This window comes from Myotis daubentonii, chromosome 7, assembly GCF_963259705.1.
Source record: "Myotis daubentonii chromosome 7, mMyoDau2.1, whole genome shotgun sequence".
Classification (NCBI taxonomy): Eukaryota; Metazoa; Chordata; class Mammalia; order Chiroptera; family Vespertilionidae; genus Myotis; species Myotis daubentonii.
In genome coordinates, this window is record NC_081846.1 from 11,095,458 (window position 1) to 11,115,820 (window position 20,363).

The following is a 20,363-nucleotide window of genomic DNA, read 5'->3' on the forward strand; positions in this document are numbered from 1 at the left end:
TCTCCGCGTGCAGGTTTGATTGTGCAGATCGACAGTTCCATTCCATCCCTGCTACCTGGCAGGCTCTCATGGACAATCCAAATGATGTGAAGGAACTGATTCCTGAATTCTTCTATTTCCCAGAGTTCTTGGAAAATCAAAATCGTAAGAAATAGGAGATTAAAAATTTGACTATAATATTTTAGGTCCCAATGGAGGATCCTGAAAAATATTTTTCAGAATATCTTTGTGATGTTCTATTGATTAGTTAAGATGCATTCTGCCTGTGTATTATTCAGTGACAGGGCTTACTGATGCCAGGGTACTTGGCTTACCTTCCAGGGAAGGGCTACAGTAAAGTAAGATAAATGAGTAAAATTTGAATTAATAAGAGATTTTTGTCAGAGTACAGTGTTTATTAGAGAAGCAAAAATGATCATATGCTATTTCAGCCATACAGCAATTTGGTTAAACATGTTTGAGTTAGATAAAATGAGGATTTAGACCAGGGATCAGCAAACTATAGCCCATAGGCCAAATCCATGGGCAAATGTATGTGTTTATAAATAAAATTTTGTTGGAATACAGCCAGCCAATTCATTTATATATACAGACTGTGGCTGCTTTCACAGTAAAAGAGCAGATTTGAGTAGTTGCAACAGAGGCCATAGGGATCACAAAGCCAAAAACATTTATTATTTGACCCTTAATTTAAAAGGTTTTCTGATTCCTGATTTAGAGCAGAAGACAGGAGGCAAACTGAAAAGAATGATGGCATTAGTTGTCACAATATTTGAAAAATCAGTATGTTTTTGAAGGAGAGAATCACGGGGCTAAATACAGTCGTTTAAAATATCCAAATATTTATTCTATGAGGTAGTTTTAGATTTAGTTTAAGCACAAATAAGGAAATGAGCAAGATTGTTACTACTGTTGTTCTTTCAGGAAATTTCACAGTGTCAAAGAACCATCACCAACTTCTTTTTCCTAGCATGCAATGTTAATGTTTGACCCTTTGCTTGCACAGTGGAATTATCTGTCAGGCCAGGGAGAACATACTCAGGGCCTCATGTCCTTGGTCATGCACATTGCAACAGGTGTTTGGAGGCAGGGCATCTGATTCTCAGTAAAGCAATTAGAATTGGTCACTTTAAGAAAATCAAGTGAATCTATTGAGTGAGTCTGATCCTATAAATTCTTAGTCAGTCATAGGACTGGAGTCTCCTAAAGCAGAGTATCTGGGATAGGTGGGATGAGCAGATTAAATCTGAATGCAGAATTTAAAGTTTTCTTAGTTTGACAATTTCTAACATTCACCAGAGCCATTTCTAACTATACATTGCCTCTTTGTTTGAAATGAGCTAGTTGGGAGAAAGCAAAGTATATTAGTTAGAATGCCAACAACCATTAGTTTATATTAGCATTACATTAGTAAAACAAATATTGGTAAAAAACAACTCATAATTGTGTGATTCAGAACATTTTAGTGTTTTCCCTCATAAAAACCCTTAGATATGGTAGTTTCAAGTGGCTTAACAATATCATCCAAGCAAAGTTCTTTCTGTATTTCACTCTGCTATTCTGTGTTTTGGCTTTGTCCTTGGCTAGTTCCTCTCATGGTTACAAATGACTAAAGCAGATATAGGTATCATAGGCAGACATAATGGTGTCTTAGAAGTGAGATTGTTAATTGTGTCATTTCTTAAGAGCGAGAAACCCTCTTATAACTTCCCCTCATTCTTCAGAGCTGGGTCATATACCAACCCCTATACCAGTCACCTGCAGCAGGCATGAATTATAGGACAGGGATGGACAACTTGAATAAAATCCAGGTTCTGCTACAAAATGAGGAATGGCTGTCAGGTGGCCGACACTATCTGCTATACAGTGGTTGGGTTGACAAAGCTATAGACCCTGTGTGTCCTGTCATTCTATGACATTAAACCTCTCTTATACTTTGAGACACACTGATATTTTAAGGCAACTTCTTTTATGAAAGTCTTTTGTGTTAACATTGTTCCCTTCCCATACTGTATAAATGAGAAAATCTCATTTTTGGGTTCTAACTATATGAGCAAATCTTTATGATGTCAGTATCTACTTAGAATATTGGTATATAAATATTTTTCCTCCATAAGGCAAGTATAAATCTTAAAGTGAGTTTAATGTATGAGTTAAAAAAGCTCTAAGGAGTTATGTTTTGTAAATTAACCATTAGAGTGACTATATTATTTTTAAATTTAAGAACACTTAATCTTGCATTTTTGTTCAGATTAAGTTTTTGTTCATAGCTATAAGTTTCCTTCAATAAAAAATTGCCTTAACCGGTTTGGCTCAGTGGATAGAGCGTCGGCCTGTAGACTGAAGGGTCCCAGGTTCGATTCCGGTCAAGGGCATATACCTTGGTTGCAGGCACATCCCCAGTAGGGGGTGTGCAGGAGGCAGCTGATCGATGTTTCTCTCTCACCGATGTTTCTAACTCTCTATCCCTCTCCCTTTCTATAAAAAATCAATAAAATGTATTATTTTTAAAAATCAATTATTAATCTGATTTACCTTGTATTAACTAATTTGAAGTGATTTTATTTTTATATACCTTTTTAATTAACTGATAAACACATTTTAATAGATAAGAATTATTTTTACCTATTCCGTAAATTTAGATTAAGAAGGGAACTTGATTCTCACCTTTTACTTTTAATGAAAGAAGGAAAAAACCTTCAGTTTTGCTAAGAAATGTTCCCTCATATTTGTTCTACTTGATTTACTTAAATATAAAATGACTTGATACATTTTTATTTTATATGTCTTAGAATTTAACCTGGGTCGTCTACAAGTTTCCAAAGAACTAGTAAATGATGTCATTCTCCCCAAATGGGCTAAGTCAGCTGAAGATTTCATCTATAAACATAGGAAAGCTCTGGTAAGATTCTTGTGTTTAGTTATTAGAGAGATTAATAAGATAAAGATGTATGTGTTTTCCAGAGGATGGAATTAAGTGTATCTGACTATTATTTTTCTACATTAATTTGTAATCTAGGATATATGATGTTTACATAATATAATAATTTATTCTGAGAACCCAGCAAGACCTGGCTTTATATATTTTTAAAATTATGCTAAAACCTGAACAGTCCTTCCCCTCCCCCCCCCCTTTCCCAACACCAAGTCATCTTATTCTTCCCACACTTTATCACAGGCAGCTAAAAAGAAACCAATCATCACTTTAAAATATTCTGCCTGGAACACTAACTGGTTTGGCTCAGTAGATAGAGTGTCGACCTGCGGACTGAAGGGTCCCATGTTCGATTCCAGTCAAGGGCATGTACCTTGGTTGTGGGCACATCCCCAGTGGGGAGTGTGCAGGAGGCAGCTGATCAATGTTTCTAACTCTATCCCTCTCCCTTCCTCTCTGTAAAAGACCAATAAAATATAAAAAAAATTTTTTTTAAATATTCTGCCTGGAAATCTTCATATCCAGATCCAGGAGTTGATTATTTACCCTTTATGTTTTTCATGTAACTAAAACATTGAGTCCTTTTTCTCCTGTCTGCAATAACAATTTCCTTACTGTCTTTTAAGCCATCTCGGAGGCTCCAGGAGATCCTTCAAGCCTCTGCCTGCCACCCAGTCCTCCTCTTAGTGGAATGGGATGGAGGGAGTGATTTGCAGAATCTTTCATCTTCCCCATTGTAGTTTTATTATTTCCTTGAATTGAATTTTAGACAACTATTTCAATGGAAACTTTATAATAAAGATGCATTCCAGAGCCATCATTAATTTTTTGTCATTAATATTTGGGCTATTAGATGTATTATTTTTTCACCATTAGTTAAGAGATGCATATGTAGTAAATAGTAATAAATACATTGTCTATGTTGTACAGGATATAGTCCATATATATAATAGATGATGAATAATTATTTAACTTGATTTTGAGATAATTTTATTTACAGTGGTAAGATTTTGTGTGGAAATGCTTAATTTACTCTTACTTTTTTAAAGGACCCATCTTTACATTGTACTTGGAAGGTATTTTATATTAATTACTTCTTTGTTCTTTTCCTAGGAGTCTGAATATGTTTCTGCTCATCTTCATGAATGGATAGATCTGATTTTTGGCTATAAACAGAGGGGGCCAGCTGCAGTGGAGGCGCTCAATGTTTTCTATTACTGTAGTTATGAAGGTAAAACCTGTGCACTTTTTCTCTTGTATTATATTGCTAGAAAGTGTAATTTAATATGTGCTTATAACATATTTTGGACATAACCATTTAACATGATAAAACTACATTTTAAAAAATAATTTTAAAACTATTTGAAAGATAAGAAATATTCTTTTGTAAAAAATAGTAATTAAAAGTATATATGCAAATCAAATTATGTGTCAGTTATTGGTGGCATAAAATTTTTGTTTGTTTGTTTGTTTTTTGTTTTTTTTGTGTTTTTTTTTAATAAGGTTTTCTCTCTTTTTTTTTTTTAATATATTTTATTGATTTTTTACAGAGAGGAAGGGAGAGAGATAGAGAGTTAGAAACATCGGTGAGAGAGAAACATCGATCAGCTGCCTCCTGCACATCTCCTACTGGGGATGTGCCCGCAACCCAGGTACATGCCCTTGACCAGAATCAAACCTGGGACCTTTCAGTCCACAGGCCGACGCTCTATCCACTGAGCCAAACTGGTTTCTGCAGCATAAAAGTTTTTGATCTCTGGCAGATATTTCCTATTTAGTCAGGTCTTACATTAAATATTTAGTATTAAGTTTTTAGCAGACTTTGAAAAAAAAGACCTTTAGAATTATAAATAATAATTCTTTAAATGATAATGATGACATTCTAATGTTTATTAGCTCAGGATCAAGAGATCAACCAAAGGACTTGTATGTATGCATACTAAGCAGTCCTTTCCTAATCATTCAGTAGAACTAATAGTTCTAAAGATTGTGAATAGTATGAAGTTATATGAATTATAGCAGAGCCCACATGACTTCCTATAACTAGACAAGCATGTTTTCCTTCTATAAAAATTTGTAGGGAGGCAGTATAGCATGATAGTTAGGAGCATAGAAATCAGACCGACCTAGTTTGGCCAATTACTAGCCATTAACAATTCATATTAGGTATGGCTGGGAATAATCAGTTAACCATAATGTCACCTTCCCCAGCATTTACTAGATAAGCAGTAATTTATAGCAGCATTTTTGTTAACCCTCAAGGCTATTTTCCCCCCATTTTTTTTAGAGAGTAGAAGGGAGGGAGAGAGAGAAACATCAGTGCGAGCAACACATCGATTGTTTGCCTCCCACACGCACTCTGACTGAGGCCATGGGTCAAGCTTGCAACCCAGCATGCCTTTGACCAGGAATCGAACCCAAGACCCTTCGGTGCGCAGGCAGATGCTCTAACCACTGAGCAATGCAGGCCATATAGGGCTATACCAATATTTTTGTGTGATTATTACATTTGTTTCATCTTGACTATGATGAGGAAAACAATTCGGTATATTATGAGTATAGTTTGCATTTTTCTTAGAGAAACTTTTATGGATATCTTAAATTTGTTTAAAATATTTTAGTTCTAAACAGTGGATAAAATGTATTCTTTTACATATTTAATTTTGATATTTGATGATAATTTGCTAATCATTCTCTGATATATTATTCAGTTGTGTGGCTTACCAATTTATTTTCACTCAGTAGAGAGTTGATTACTTTTCCTGGTTTTAGGAGCTGTGGATTTAGATGCCTTAACAGATGAGAAGGAAAGAAAAGCCTTAGAAGGGATGATTAATAATTTTGGGCAAACACCTAGTCAACTGTTAAAAGTAAGTCATAAAAGTTATTGATTATATAAAAAGTCTAGAATTTAGTTGCTAAGGAGTATTTCTACCAGCATTTTCAAGGATTTTGATGATTTAAAACCCTATATCAAAATTATTTAGAATTAGAGAAAAATATACTGTCCCTTAATAAAAAATAGATTTAAATGATTGTTTCAATTTTGAAATAACAAAATATTGAAGTCAATCCACATATACAGTCAATTACTCTTAAATCTTCAGAGGGCTTATGTTTATTCAGAAAGCCAATCACTTTATTTTGTTATTTCTGAGAAAGAAAATGATGAGGTTGAAGGCTCCCTGTCAGATGGGATATTACTCTCTCCTTTATTTTATTTTACTTTTTTAAAATATATTTTTATTGATTTCAGAGAGGAAGGGAGAAGGAGAAAGAAATAGAAACATCAGTGATGAGAGAGAATCATTGATCAGCTGCCTCCTACACAACCCCTACTGGGGATCAAGCCCGCAACCCAGGCATATGCCCTTGACTGGAATCAAACCCGCGACCCTTCAGTCCGCAGACCAACACTCTATCCACTGAGCCAAATCAGCTAGGGCCCTCCTTTATTTTAATTGAATACCAGTTAGGTTATGTCATTAAAACAGTCCTTATATTGGGACTCGTTCTATGTGTAAGACTTTTTTTTTTTTGGTATAGCAAAGGTGGAGATTTATTAAAGAACAAGTACATACTCCCATGTGGGGAAAGGGAAAGAATTTCACAGCACAGACTGCCACGTGGGGAGGGAGAAAGAGTCCCCTGTGTAAGAATTTTTTAATAGCTGACATCTGCCCAAAAGGGGCACTTACCAACCCGAGCCCAAACCCAGTCCTGAAACTCAAATTATAGAATATAAAACATATAGAATTACATTATAAATATTACTATATCTCTTTCCCCATACTAGTATCTGAAGTTAAATTGTCTTTCTGGTTGCATACAGCTTTGGATTCATAGAAGTTAATCCAGTGTTAGTTTTCAAAGATGTTTTGTTCTTTGTTAATATATGAATTTAGAAATGAGGAATACACAATAATACACTTAATTTTTTAAATTTAATTTTAGAGGAAGAGGGAGAGAGAGAGAAACATTAATGTGAAAGAGAAACATTGATCCGTTCCCTCCCATATGCACCCTGACCAGGAATTGAGTCCTGGGTATGTGCCCTGACCTGGAATCAAACCTACCACCTTTTGGTGTACAGGACGATGCTCCAACCAACTGAGCCACACGGGCCAGGGTACAATAATATACTATTGATTATGTCTTTTCTTTTTTTTAATGCAAGCACAGTGCTATGTGGTTTACCCAACTTTCACAATAAATATCTAATTATCCTCATTTTTCTGACGGTGAAGCCAAGTCTCAGATAAAATAATACCTAGCTTACAACACCTTAGAGAAATCAGATACTAGTTTTTCCAAATTTACACAACTAGAATGTGACTCTACCATGGCATATCCTGAATTTATAGCTGGAAGCTCCCTTGTTGAACAAAATCACGTTTTTATGTTCTTTGGGCTGTTATTTTAATATCCTAATTTTGACACTTTCTGCCTTAGTTGTATATATATATATTTTGCCTCACTATATTGTAAACATATAAAAGCAGCAACCCTCTCTTCATTATTCTGTATCTTTCTGGTATATGGTATGTGTGCAGTAAATGTTCATTGAATTGAAGTCTCCAGTTATTACAGCAATAATAGTCTAAACTCTGGCTGATAGATGTACTTTTGTTTTTTCAGTTATCAGACTAAATTTTATAATGGCTATTATTCCTTAACAACAGTTATTTAAAGCTGCCAACATTGATTTTTGTACAATAGTCATTTAAAGTCAGTGCTTTATTCCTTACCTGCTAATTGGAACAGAAGGCAAAAGTAACAATAAAACAGAACACTTCATTGGGATTTGAAATAGATTCTTTAATGTATTGAACCATTAATTTTTTTTCTAATAAGAGTAGTGCTAATTTGTCTTTATTACCTTACAAAAATGACACAAAAATCAGCCTTTTTTTAAAAAAAAAATAAAGTGAATAATAATTACATGGATAATTGAGAGTTAAGTATTGAAGTACTTATAGCTGTCACATCTATTACCTATGACCTAATATTTTGTGATGGAGATAGAAGAATCCCTTTCAGATAAAATTCTATTCTGCATTTTAACTGTGTCTTTGGAATGTTAACTTGATTTGTCATTTTCTTTTATTTATAAAGATACTGTTCTGTGTCTCTTACATTAACCTTAAGAAAGAATATTTTATTTGAAAAGAAATGCAGTAATATCTATAAATTTATTCTGATAGTATTGACATTTTTATCTTATTTCAGGAATTAAAGATTCACCCATATTATAATTTTTTATTTTTGAATAATGCATTTAATTTTACCAAAATTTAGGAAGACAGAGATCAAAAACAATTATATGTAATCCAACATAGAAATAAGTGCTAAATAAAATACCAAATAAAGTATTGTGCTCAGGAAAATAGCATGAGAATCATTAATTCTGACTTAGATATCTAGGAAGATACCTATAAGAAACACTTTAAAGTAGAAGCAGAGTTTTTTAGAAACGAAGATGGTTAAGAACTCTACTGAGGGAGCAGTCTGAGCAATGACCTGGAATTGGCAATAGTGCATGGTATGAAATCTATTGTAGCTTGAGCCCAGTCTGTCTGCAAGAATACAGTGAGAGATGTTTTAATATAGTTATAAAATTATTTTTCCTTAAAATTATTTTAAAGGAACCACACCCTCCTAGATTATCAGCCGAAGAAGCAATGCAGAGGCAGACCAAAACCGAGACTTCAACCCTAAACCTATTTCAGCACCTTCCTGAACTCAAGTCATTTTTTATAGAGGTAATATCCAACTTGGTAATGTCAGAGTTTTCTCTGTGAATTCTATACACCTCAGTGTTCCTTTTACTCTTCAATGTAGGGAGTGGATTATAATATTTAATCCAAAGTAGTAAATAATTCTGAATTACCTGTTCTTGGAATTTTAAAACAATCTTACTGAAAGCTTTGCTTGCTACTGAATGGTAGTCTGAACTGTTCCTCTTGGCTTGTTTCTTCTAGTTCACATTTTCCTGGCAAGGAAGAATAAATACTTTTATTTAAATTGCTCTTTCTGACAATTGAGATGATGATAGAGGGAGTGTAAAATAACTCTTAATTATAATGTCTGCTCATGTATAAAATATGGCTTAATAAGTCAGATTTTTAATTGCTAATATCAGGAGTAGTCGGGTAAAACAAGATAGTTAATGATGTAATTGAAAGATTTCCTTCAAATTTAAATGTTTAAATATACATACTAAATTACTTTGAATAATTCAGAACATGGTTATGAAATGAATTTGGATAGGACAGATAATAGTAACTCTTTTGGCAAAAAAGTTAGTAAGAATCGTTTAAGACATGTATATAGAAAAGCAGTAACTCTCATGCAGTACAGCAGAGGTTGGTAAACTTTCTTAAAGGGCCACATAATAGACTCTGGCTATGTTCTTTGAAATTTACATTTAAAGGAACAGCAGAGTAGTGGAATACAAGAAGGTGATAGTTTTCAGAAGTTACAAGTATGCCATTCAAACATGGTATATAATATCTTTCCTACATTTTAAATTAAATATGTTTTAATAGAGTAAAATACTGTATCACAGGGTTCATTCTTATTTACAGAAACAGTTTTCAATAGTTTGTGCCTAATAAAGATAAACAGAATCAGCCACTAAACCTCTCTCCTATATTTTTTAGGGAATTAGTGATGGTATTCCACTAATAAAGGCCATTGTCCCCAAAAATCAGTCTCGTTCTTTTATGTCTCAAGGCAGTCCTGAGTTACTGGTAAGTTGATATACCTTTTGCACATTGTCATATATATATATATCCATTACAATTTACCAAAAAAATGAGAAAATAAAAAAATTTTAAAGCCTTTTAAAAAAAATAAGAGAAAATTTTTATAGAATTTGACCAAGTATAAAAATGTATTTTTCATTTTTTATATAGCTTTTATTTTAAGTAGTTTCTATAATTTTAAAGTTTATCTGGAATAATAAATATGTGAAAATATGAGAAAATTTTGTAAAAGAAAAATAGGGTATAGCATCTTAGGTATTAAAATTTATCATTCAGCAGTAATTATGAAAATGAGAAGTAATACAGAATTGATTACAGTTTACTTGCAGCACATGCTAGTGAGTGCTTTAAATGAATTTTGTCAACTAGTCTACCTAAATATCCTGTAGGATGAGCAGTATTATTACTTTTCTTCTACAGATGAGAAATTAAAACTCAGAAGTAACTTGCTCAAAGTCACAGAGTTAGCAAGTAAGGGATCTGGGACCCTGGCATGTGAACCAAATCTAGGTCTGGCTTACTCCAGTTTTGTCACTTAGGAATTATAAAAATGGAGTACAGCAGAGTGAATAGTAGAGATTCCAAAATTAGACCTGTTTTTCTAATTATGCATATTATATATTTACTCAGAAAAAAAAAGTTTGTAAAAGATACAAAAATAATAATAGTACTTTTTGAGTGGTAGAATTCTTATGATTTTTCAGATTTAATACCTGTATTTTTTTAAAGGTATTTGATTTTCCTTTTTGGCAATCTCCTACTTTTATAATCATAGGGGGGGAAAACTTTTCTTTTTTTTTAAATATATTGTTATTGATTTCAGAGAGGGAGAGAGAGAGAGAAACATCAATGATGAGAGAGAATCATTGATTGGCTGCCTCCTGCACGCCCCCAACTGGGGCCCGAGCCCGCAACCCGGGCATGTGCCCTTGAGTGGAATCGAACCTGGGACTCTTCAGTCCACAGGCCGATGCTCTATCCACTGAGCCAAACCAGCTATGGCAAAAAAAGCTTTTCATTTTTAAAAGAAAATATTCACTTTGACTGTGAGATCTTAACAATTCATCATAAGTTCTATTTCTGATTATATCATGTGAGCATTTGGTTATTCTTAATTGCTTTCTTTAATCTTTCATTTAATTTTCATCTTCATATGTTCTTTTTCTAGATAACAGTGAGCATGAATTATGTTATTGGAACCCATGGATGGCTGCCTTATGACAGGAACATTTCTAATTACTTTACATTTTTCAAGGATCAAACTGTGACAAATCCAAAGTAAGTAAATGAACATTTAAAGTAAATCAGATATAATACCTTATTGTCTAGAAAAACAACTAGATTGATTGATTGGTTTTATTTTTAAAGTAATAATGTATACATCCAGATTTTCTTTCCTCTCTCCTTCCCTCCTCTACCATTTATTTCTTCCTCTCTTCCTTCCCTCCTTTCTATCTTTCCTTCTTCCCTTCCCCTGACTTTACACCAGCTTAAAGAAAAAATAATTTCTATCATACCATTATGGAAGCACAAATTATTGGGATTAGTTTTTAGGCTTAATTGTAATTATTTTTATTGTTCAATTTTATCTCAATATGTTTTGTGTAATAAGACTTTATTATTTACCTTAGTTGTCTTTTAAAATATCCAAAGGTTACATTCTAAGTTCAGTTGAATTCTCCCTTACTTTTGAGTTGTTTTAGCTATATGTTTGTTAGGGTCAATGTCTTTTCCTTCTTATCCCACTTAGAACTTAGTACTGTTTTGCTTTGTGCAAAGTATACCTTCAGTAAATTAATACTGAATAATAAAGGTTTGGAGCTGAATGAAGGGTCAGAATTGGCCCTCATTATCCATAACACACATAAAATATAATCACTTTTTTTGTGTCTTTCTGCAGAATTTAGATTGGCTAAGGGCACAGGCATTTCAGTGGGAAGCAGATAAAAACTATATGCTTTCTTTGGTTGGGATAGAAAATGATCTTCATGGGTATTGTTGGATACACATTTATCTCCCTGTGTTGGTAGATCCTAGTTTCAGTTTATTTATGACTTTCCTGATCTTATTCTTTATACAGGGGTGGACAAAGTAGGTTTACTGTTGTGAGTACATGAAACACAGGCAGCGTTTATTCTTGTATTATTATTTTTTAGTTATTATATTATTTATGTATTATAACTGTAAACCTACTTTTATCAAACCTGTACTTTGAGGCTACTATTCTGACATCTTATTAATTGGCTTTGAAAAGCAAGATTTAAATCTTTTTTGACACCTTTACCAATCTCAGTTTCTTTATGCTTAACCCTTGAGGATTTGTTATATAAAATTTTATTTTATGAAAAGTATAAATAAAGTAAGATTAATGTATTTTCTGAAAGTCTTAATCATTTATTAATAGACATTTCAAATTGAAGGTTGAACAGACATTTTTTTATTTCTTTTTAAGAGATGTTAAAAAAATAGTTAAGTCTAAGTGATCTTTAAAGGAAAAGTCTAATATTTAATTGTGTTTACAGAACTCAGCGTAGTCTGAATGGTCCTTTTGCTCCGGGGCTGGAGATCACTTCTAAGCTATTTATAGTGTCACATGATGCGAAGTTGCTTTTCAGTGCTGGACACTGGGATAATAGCATTCAAGTGATGTCACTTACAAAAGGCAAAATTATTTCACACAATATCAGACATATGGGTAAGCATTAACGTTTTTCTCCCCCAAACACAGAAATGTCTCTATTTTTTTCTAACTATAAAAGTAAAAAAATAAAGTAGTACATACTTCTTAGAAAAAAACATTACATTTTACCTCTGAAGCTGAGTGTATTTTTTGATAGAGCAGTGTTATGAATATTGTATGCTTTAAGAGTGTCTAATATATTTTGGGTATAAATATATTACCACCATATAAATTAAATACAGCTTTATAGTATCTTAAATATGTTAGGCTAAAGTCTTTTCTTTAAAATTTGTTGATAGAAATAAGAAGTTTAAGATAAATTTGGTAAGAAAAAAATCTGTCATAGTTGAACAGTACATCAACTGCCCTATTACTTTGTTAATAATAAAACATGAAAGAGGTAAAATTGTTGAATGTTCTTTAACCTGGTACTTCTTAGTGTCTTAGTGTTCAATATAAGAATAAAATGAGTAGATTTTTCCCTAATAAACCTAATAGGAAGGGGAATAGAGTCTGCTAATAATTCTGTACCAGTGACCTCTAAGATGTCACTGAGCTCAGATTTTTACAATTTAGGAAAGAATGTATTTTATATTGAGAACCTATAGTATAATATGTACTATGTTGGTTAAGGCCACATATTGTATAGGATTACAGTTCCAAATGAGAATAGAAGGTTAGTGGGAATGAGAGAGCAGAGAAACATTAAAATTTACTGGGGCTTCATTTCAAGCTACCAGAACTGCTGCCCTGATTCTGACAGGCATTTCCCTGCCCTATGTCTACACTTCACCCTCAAAGAAGGGTGGCCCCAAAGAAAGCTCTCGAATGTGCTTTTCATACTGCTGCCTTTCTGTGTCACTCTTTCCCAATGCTTTTCCAATGCCAGTTTTATATTTCTCCATTAGAACAACTTATTTAGTAATAGTTTGCGCATAAACTAAAATTGCCTGTTTCATTCCAGCAAAACCAAGCAATTTAATTTAATTTTTTTATTTTTATTTTTTCTTGCAGATATTGTGACTTGTTTAGCTACAGATTACTGTGGAATACATTTGATTTCTGGCTCCAGAGATACTACATGTATGATATGGCAAATAACACAACAGGTAGTTACACATTTGAATACTCTCTTTAGGTCAGAGATTCACCCTGGGAATGCTGTTGAAATGTTCTAATAGAATAGTGAATTGTTCTCTGGCATTGAAGGATTATTTGAGCCCCTTTGTATTCTTTTACCCTCATTCTGTCTTGTCCTAAATCACCACATTTTCTCTTGGATTTATTGTCTGATTCTTTACCTGTTATCCCCTATTATTTCCCAAATACTCCCAAAGAGGACATACAGATGGCCAATAGACATATGAAAAAATGCTCTGAGTCACTAATCATAAGAGAGATGCAAACTAAAACCACAATGAGACATAACCTCAACACCTGCAAAAATGGCTACCTACCATTAATAAATCAACAAACAGGTGCTGGCGAGGATATGGAGAAAAGGGAACCCTAGTGCACTGTTGGGGGGAAAACAGTATGGAGTTTCCTTTAAAAATTAAAAATTGAACTGCCTTTTGACCCAGTGATCCCACTTTTGGAATATATCCTAAGAATTCCAAAATACCAATGAGAAAGAATATATGCACCTCTATGTGCATAGCAGCATTATTCACAATAGCCAAGATCTGGAAACAGCCCAAGTGTCCATTAATAGATGAGTGGATAAAAAAGCTGTGGTACATTTATACAATGGAATACTACATGGCTGTCAAAAGGAAGGAACTCTTAACCTTTTGCAACAGCATGGATTGGCCTGGAGATTATTAAGCAAAATAAGTCACTCAGAGAAAGACAAATACCATATGATGTCACATGTGGATTCTAATGAACAAAATAAACTGATGAACAAAACAGAGCCAGAGACATGGATACATGGTACAGACTGACAGATGTGAGAGGGTGGGTGGGTGGGATAGACTGGATGAAAGAATGTGAAGAGAATAGCCAAAGAACATATATGCATAGCCCATGGACACACACACAATGTGGTGAGGACCTGAGGGAGGGTAGGGCGAGGTCTGGGTAGAGGTCACAAAGGGGGAAAAATGGGGGACATCTGTAATAGTGTCAACAATAAAAAAAGAATATTGATTCAATAAAATGAAACCTCAGAAATTAAATTACAAAATAGCATTTTAAGATAAAAAGGGAAATTGCAGAAAAATCAAACTGAGATCAAAGCCAGTGCCATTACAAATATATTAAATCCAAAGCAGAAATAGTAAGGATCAGATTTGATGTGACTAAAAATAATATTAGCATGGAAGATAGAATTAATGTAAAAAACAAAATAATTAAAGCTATTAGATAAAGTGTGATTACTATAGAAATCAGCGAAGTCAACGTAAAGATAATTGATGTTCCTGAAATAGGTACTCAAATAAATGAAAAAGAGAAAGTGTTGAGAAATATAATAGAAAACATTTCTTTGAAGTGAAGGGAGAATAAATTTATAGAAAAGGGAAAACAATATACCTGTTGAAATTAATCCAAAATAATCAACTTTGAAACTATTCAGATTTCAATTTTTGAGTTACCAAATATTGAGAGTAATTTTAGAACCCAAGGAGAAACAAGAATGAGTACTGTGAACAGAATCAGTGGTAAGAACTAGTTGCAATGTTAGTTTGTAATTAGACAATTTAAATACAACATAAAATCTTTTAATAGGAAATAGTCTACAAGGCAATTACCTTTGCTTTTCTGTTTTAATATTAGGGAGGTGTTCCTGTGGGTTTAGCATCTAAACCCTTTCAGATTCTTTATGGACACACTGATGAGGTATTGAGTGTCGGCATCAGCACTGAGCTTGACATGGCAGTGTCAGGATCAAGGGTAAGATTCCACCTTTAAGAAATGCTAATTTTTCTATCCTATCTAATAAAAGAGAAACATGATAATTCACATACATCCGCTACCCTTCCCATTGGCTAATCAGTGAGATATGCAAATTAACTGCCAGCCAAGATGGCGGCCAGCAGCCAGGCAGCTTGAAGCTAACATGAGGCTTGCTTGCTTCAGTGACGGAGGAAATCAACGTTCCCCGCCTGCCTTGCCGGCCTCTGAGCTTGCAGTTTGAAACATTGTTACAAATATAGAAGCTAAACAAAACCCCAGAAACCTGCTTTCAGCCTGCCGGGATCTCAGAGCTGGTGTTGATACAGTGTTTCGATTATAGAACCCAAACAAACCAGATACCTGCTTTCAGCAGCCTCAGAGCTAAAACTGGCCCAGAATAAAAAAAAAAAAAAAAAAAAAAGGAGCAGTTGGGAGCTTCAGTCACCCACCAGCCTGAAAACAGCCCTCAGCCCCTCACCCAGACTGGCCAGGCACCCCAGTGGGCACCCCCACCCTGAAGGGGGTGTGACCAGCTGCAAACAGCCATCATCCCCTCACCCAGGCTGGCTAGGCACCCCATTGGGGACCCCCACCCTGATCCAGGACACCCTTCAGGTCAAACCAGCCGGCCCCCACCTGTGCACCAGGCCTCTATCCTATATAGTAAAAGGGTAATATGCCTCCCAGCACCAGGATCAGCAGAGCTGAGAGGTCTCCCGGCACCGGGATCAGTGTGACGGGGGGCAGCACCCAAACCCCCTGATCGCCCTGAGGCTCTGTGTGTGACAGGGGGCGGGGCCACAACCTCCCTATCTGCCCTGCTCTGTTTGTGACAGGGGAAGGCGCCCCAACCCCCTGATCGGACCTGCTCTGTGTGTGACAGGGTACGGCACCCCAAACCCCCCCCCCCATGGGCCCTGCTCTGTATGTGACAGGGTAGAGCCATAACCTCCCCATCGGCCCTGCCTTGAGTGTGAGAGTGGCGGCGCCCCAACCCCCTGATCAGCCCTGCTCTGTGGGTGATAGAGGGCGGCGCCCCAACACCCTGATGGGCCCTTCTCTGTGCGTGACAGGGGGTGGCGCCGCAACCTCCCCATCGACCCTGCCTTGAGTGTGACAGGGGGCAGTGCCCCAACCCCCCAATTGGCCCTACCCTGAGCGTGACTGAGGGTGGCATCACAACCTCCCGATCCGCCCTGCTCTGTGCATGACAGGGGCGGCGCCCCAACTCCCCAGTTGGCCCTGCTCTGAGCCCGACCAGGGGCTGCACCTAGGGATTGGGCCTGCCCTCTTGCCACCTGGGAGCAGGCCTAAGCCAGCAGGTCGTTATCTCCCGAGGGGTCCCAGACTGCGAGAGGGCACAGGCCGGGCTGAGGGACCCCCCCTCCTCCCCGAGTGCACAAATTTTTGTGCACCGGGCCTCTAGTATATAATATTTGTTTACTTCTTGTCCATGGATATGTTTTTTTAATTGATTTTAGAGAGGAAGGGGGAGAGAGAGAGAGAGAGAGAGTCGTCGATGTGAGAGAGAAACATTGATCTGTTGCCTCCCATATACATCCTCACAGGAGATTGAACCTATTATCTGGGTATGTGCCCTGTCCAGGAATTGAACCTCACCCTTTTGGTATACAGGATGATGTTCCAAACAACTGAGCAGCCTGTCCAGGGGTAGAGCAATATTTATATTTAAATTTTTTGTAGGGGAATTGATAAAAGTATAGAACTTTTTTATTATGTGTAGGACTTTGCAAAAGTAGAAAACTGCAAAAAGGACAAACTTAAAGAGACAATTTTATTTTGGGAATTTACTGGTCTTATTGTTTAATAATAATAGGGCATTTTATGAAATAAAAGACTATTTGAAATTTCAGGATTGGAATTTTCCCTCAATTAAGTACTAAGTAGAGGAATAATCACTTTCTCAGTTCCTTTCCCTATTTCCTTATCCAGTCCACTTTCTTTTTTCTTTTCTTTTTTCAATTTTGGTGTCTTTTTTCTTTTTGTTTTTCATTTTCTAAAATGTTCTGTGTGTAGGATGGCACTGTGCTTATACATACAATTCAGAAAGGTCAGTACTTGAGGACTTTACGACCACCTTGTGAGAGTTCTCTGCTCCTGACCATTCCCAATTTGGCCATATCTTGGGAAGGACATATTGTCATCTACTCCAGCACTGAAGAAAAGACCACCCTCAAGGTATCTACCAGTTTCATGCAATAGGGCTTGTTTTTTTTCCTTCCCACATTGTATATATAAAACATTTTGAGGAAGGAAAGAAAACATATTTTAAAAAGAATGTGTTTTCCTTTCATCATTCAGTTTGTTCATTCCTTACAATTACCTTACCCTATCACAATCTTGGCCTCATGTTTGTATTTTGTTTTAGGGATTTCTATTGGTCTACATAATATATTATTTCAAAAATAATTTGTTTATGTAATAATTTCTTTTTGCCAAGGCAGGGTATAAATATACAAACCATGAATTTTATATGTTTACTTTCCTTTCTATTATAAAGCTTTTAAAAAATTAAGAGAATCTATTTGTTTTGTTTTAAGAATGTAGAGGGGTTTTTTTGTGTGTTTTTTACTGGATGAGGTTTTAATTCTTTTGAAGGAGTAAGAGTTCTTATTTAGTATTTATTTACTTGGCAGTCTGATTTGAAATCACTTGAATAATATTGTTTACACACTTTCTCTTTAAATATAACCATGTATTTATTCCAATATTTTAAACCTAATAATCGTTCTGTTATATAGTTTTAATTAACAGTATTAAAACTCAGTTTTAGCCGGAACTGGTTTGGCTCAGTGGATAGACCGTCGGCCTGCGGACTGAAAGGTCCCAGGTTCGATTCCGGTCAAGGGCATGTACCTGGGTTGCGAGCATATCCCCAGTAGGAGATGTGCAGGAGGCAGCTGATTGATGTTTCTCTCTCATCGATGTTTCTAACTCTCTATCTCTCTCCCTTCCTCTCTGTAAAAAATCAATAAAATATATTTAAAACAAAAAAAACCCCTCAGTTTTAAATTGAGATAATTAGATTTTCTTCATCTAATCTTTGCAGGATAAGAATGCATTGCATCTGTTTTCTGTAAATGGAAAGTGTCTAGGGTCTCAAGTCCTGAAGGAACAAGTATCAGATATATGCATAATTGGAGAACACATCGTCATGGGTAGTTTACAAGGGTTCCTGTCCATAAGAGATCTCCACAGGTAAATAATAAGAATTATTGAAGTGAAAATCACTCTAAGGTTTCTAATATTTTGGTTTATAATTTATTATGAACATGTCTTTTTTTTAGTAACTATGAAAAAATGGGGAAGCTAATTTATTCCTGGATTAGTAAATTACAGATGTGCATTTTTTTAAATGTAAAAATTTTACCACAATTTTTTAAAAAAAGATTTTAATAGCCAGGAAGTGCCAACCCTGGATTATAGATTTAGAAATTTGTCCAATTACAGTTTGAATTTTTGCAAACTAAAATTAGGGTTTTAAAAAATATTTTTTAAATTGTGGTAAAGCTAAAGTATTTTAAAGGCTGATGTGTCTTTATGATTAAGTGTGTGTGTGGATGAAATTGGTGGAGAATCTTATTAGTTAAAACAGCTTATTGTGGCTTATTTATATTCCTCAAACTGTTTTGGCCTTTCCAAAAACCTTTTTATCTAAATTATTTCATGATCCAAGATGTTCTATCTTACTGCATTCAATCAGAATTACTTCTATAACCAACATCTCTTTCTGTTTTCGTATTTCCCTTCTCATTTTTATTTTTCTTCCGTGGTAGAGCATTCCAATAATATTGTTCCAACATTTTGTTTTACAACCTTACTTTCAGGGCATTTTAAGAAAATCCCAAGTTAGAAAAATCAATGGGCTATTTTAGCATATTAGTATAGAACATATTCATAACATCATAAAGTTCTTTATTCTCTAATTATAAAAGTTGTGGGTATTTTTCCTAATGGTGTATTATGTTTCATATGAAATTTTACATATGTATTATTTTATCATACTATATGTATATGTTTTACATATTATATCTTTTAAGATAAAGTAAATAGACCAATTTTATTGACCTTCTCCCCCCACATATATTTTTTGAGCTTTTTTTTTTTACCCTTCTTATTCAACTTTAACTTGTTAATCAGCAAGAAAAACGTCATTTAATAAGAGCTCATATATATGATTAGAAGAAAAACATGTTGAAAATAAAAGATTTCTTAAATATTTTAAGTTATGCTATAAATGTGGACCCTTGTGTGAGGCACTCAGACTTTCTGAACCTAAATCCCACATCTGTAAAATTAAAATACAGAACTAGATTATCATTAAGTTAACTTCTAGGAATAAAATTCTAAGGATCTATTTATATTTCCATGTAATTATGTGTGTGTGTTTTATTTCTCTTCTAGTTTAAATCCGAGTGTCACCCCATTATCCATGAGAATGCCTATCCATTGTGTTTCTGTAACCAAAGAATACAGCCATATTCTGGTAGGATTAGAAGATGGCAAATTGATTATAGTGGGTGTTGGCAAGCCAGCTGAGGTAAAACCTAGTCAAGAATTTCATTTTTTGTAATGTGGGGGATTTCTTTGGTGGTTCTTCATTCCAACTGAATCAGAAATATCTGTTATAGCCCTAACTGGTTTGGCTCAGTGCATAGAACGTCAGCCGGCGGACTGAAGTGTCCCAGGTTCGATTTCGGTCAAGGACACGTGCTCAGTTGTGGGCTCGATTCTTAGTTGGGGGCATGCAGGAGGCAGCTGATCAATGATTCTCTGTCATTATTGATGTTCCTCTCTCTCTCTCTCTCCTTTTCCCTTCCTCTCTCAAATCACACACACACACACACACATACACATATATACTAGTATATATAGATAAACAAATTTTAAAAATGTGATTTTTCAAAGGGCAATAAAAAAGGGGTTAAAATTAGTAGTATTCACGAGTTTTGCTTATATTATGATATGATTGGAAGCACACATTTGGCAATTTTTATCTGTCACTCTGTATGAATAAGAAAGTTATTTTATTCCCTGTCTTTCCTTCCTTAATAATGGTTAT

General features: G+C 34.9%; 1 protein-coding gene across 7 annotated transcripts in view; it reads left to right on the forward strand.

The window, feature by feature from the left end:
- NBEAL1 (neurobeachin like 1) overlaps positions 1-20,363 on the forward strand; it is a 110,432-nt gene that overhangs the window by 82,037 nt on the left and 8,032 nt on the right. For 5 of the 7 annotated variants that reach the window (XM_059702868.1, XM_059702870.1, XM_059702872.1 and 2 more), the window contains 13 exons: positions 14-144; positions 2,793-2,902; positions 4,049-4,166; positions 5,708-5,805; positions 8,581-8,697; positions 9,598-9,687; positions 10,871-10,980; positions 12,225-12,397; positions 13,397-13,491; positions 15,161-15,277; positions 17,318-17,479; positions 18,351-18,499; positions 19,706-19,841. In XM_059702868.1, the coding sequence (XP_059558851.1) occupies positions 14-144; positions 2,793-2,902; positions 4,049-4,166; positions 5,708-5,805; positions 8,581-8,697; positions 9,598-9,687; positions 10,871-10,980; positions 12,225-12,397; positions 13,397-13,491; positions 15,161-15,277; positions 17,318-17,479; positions 18,351-18,499; positions 19,706-19,841 (1,606 nt within the window). The remainder of the gene's footprint in view (positions 1-13; positions 145-2,792; positions 2,903-4,048; positions 4,167-5,707; positions 5,806-8,580; positions 8,698-9,597; positions 9,688-10,870; positions 10,981-12,224; positions 12,398-13,396; positions 13,492-15,160; positions 15,278-17,317; positions 17,480-18,350; positions 18,500-19,705; positions 19,842-20,363) is intronic. The other 2 variants (XM_059702871.1, XM_059702873.1) reach the window with 2 other exon arrangements.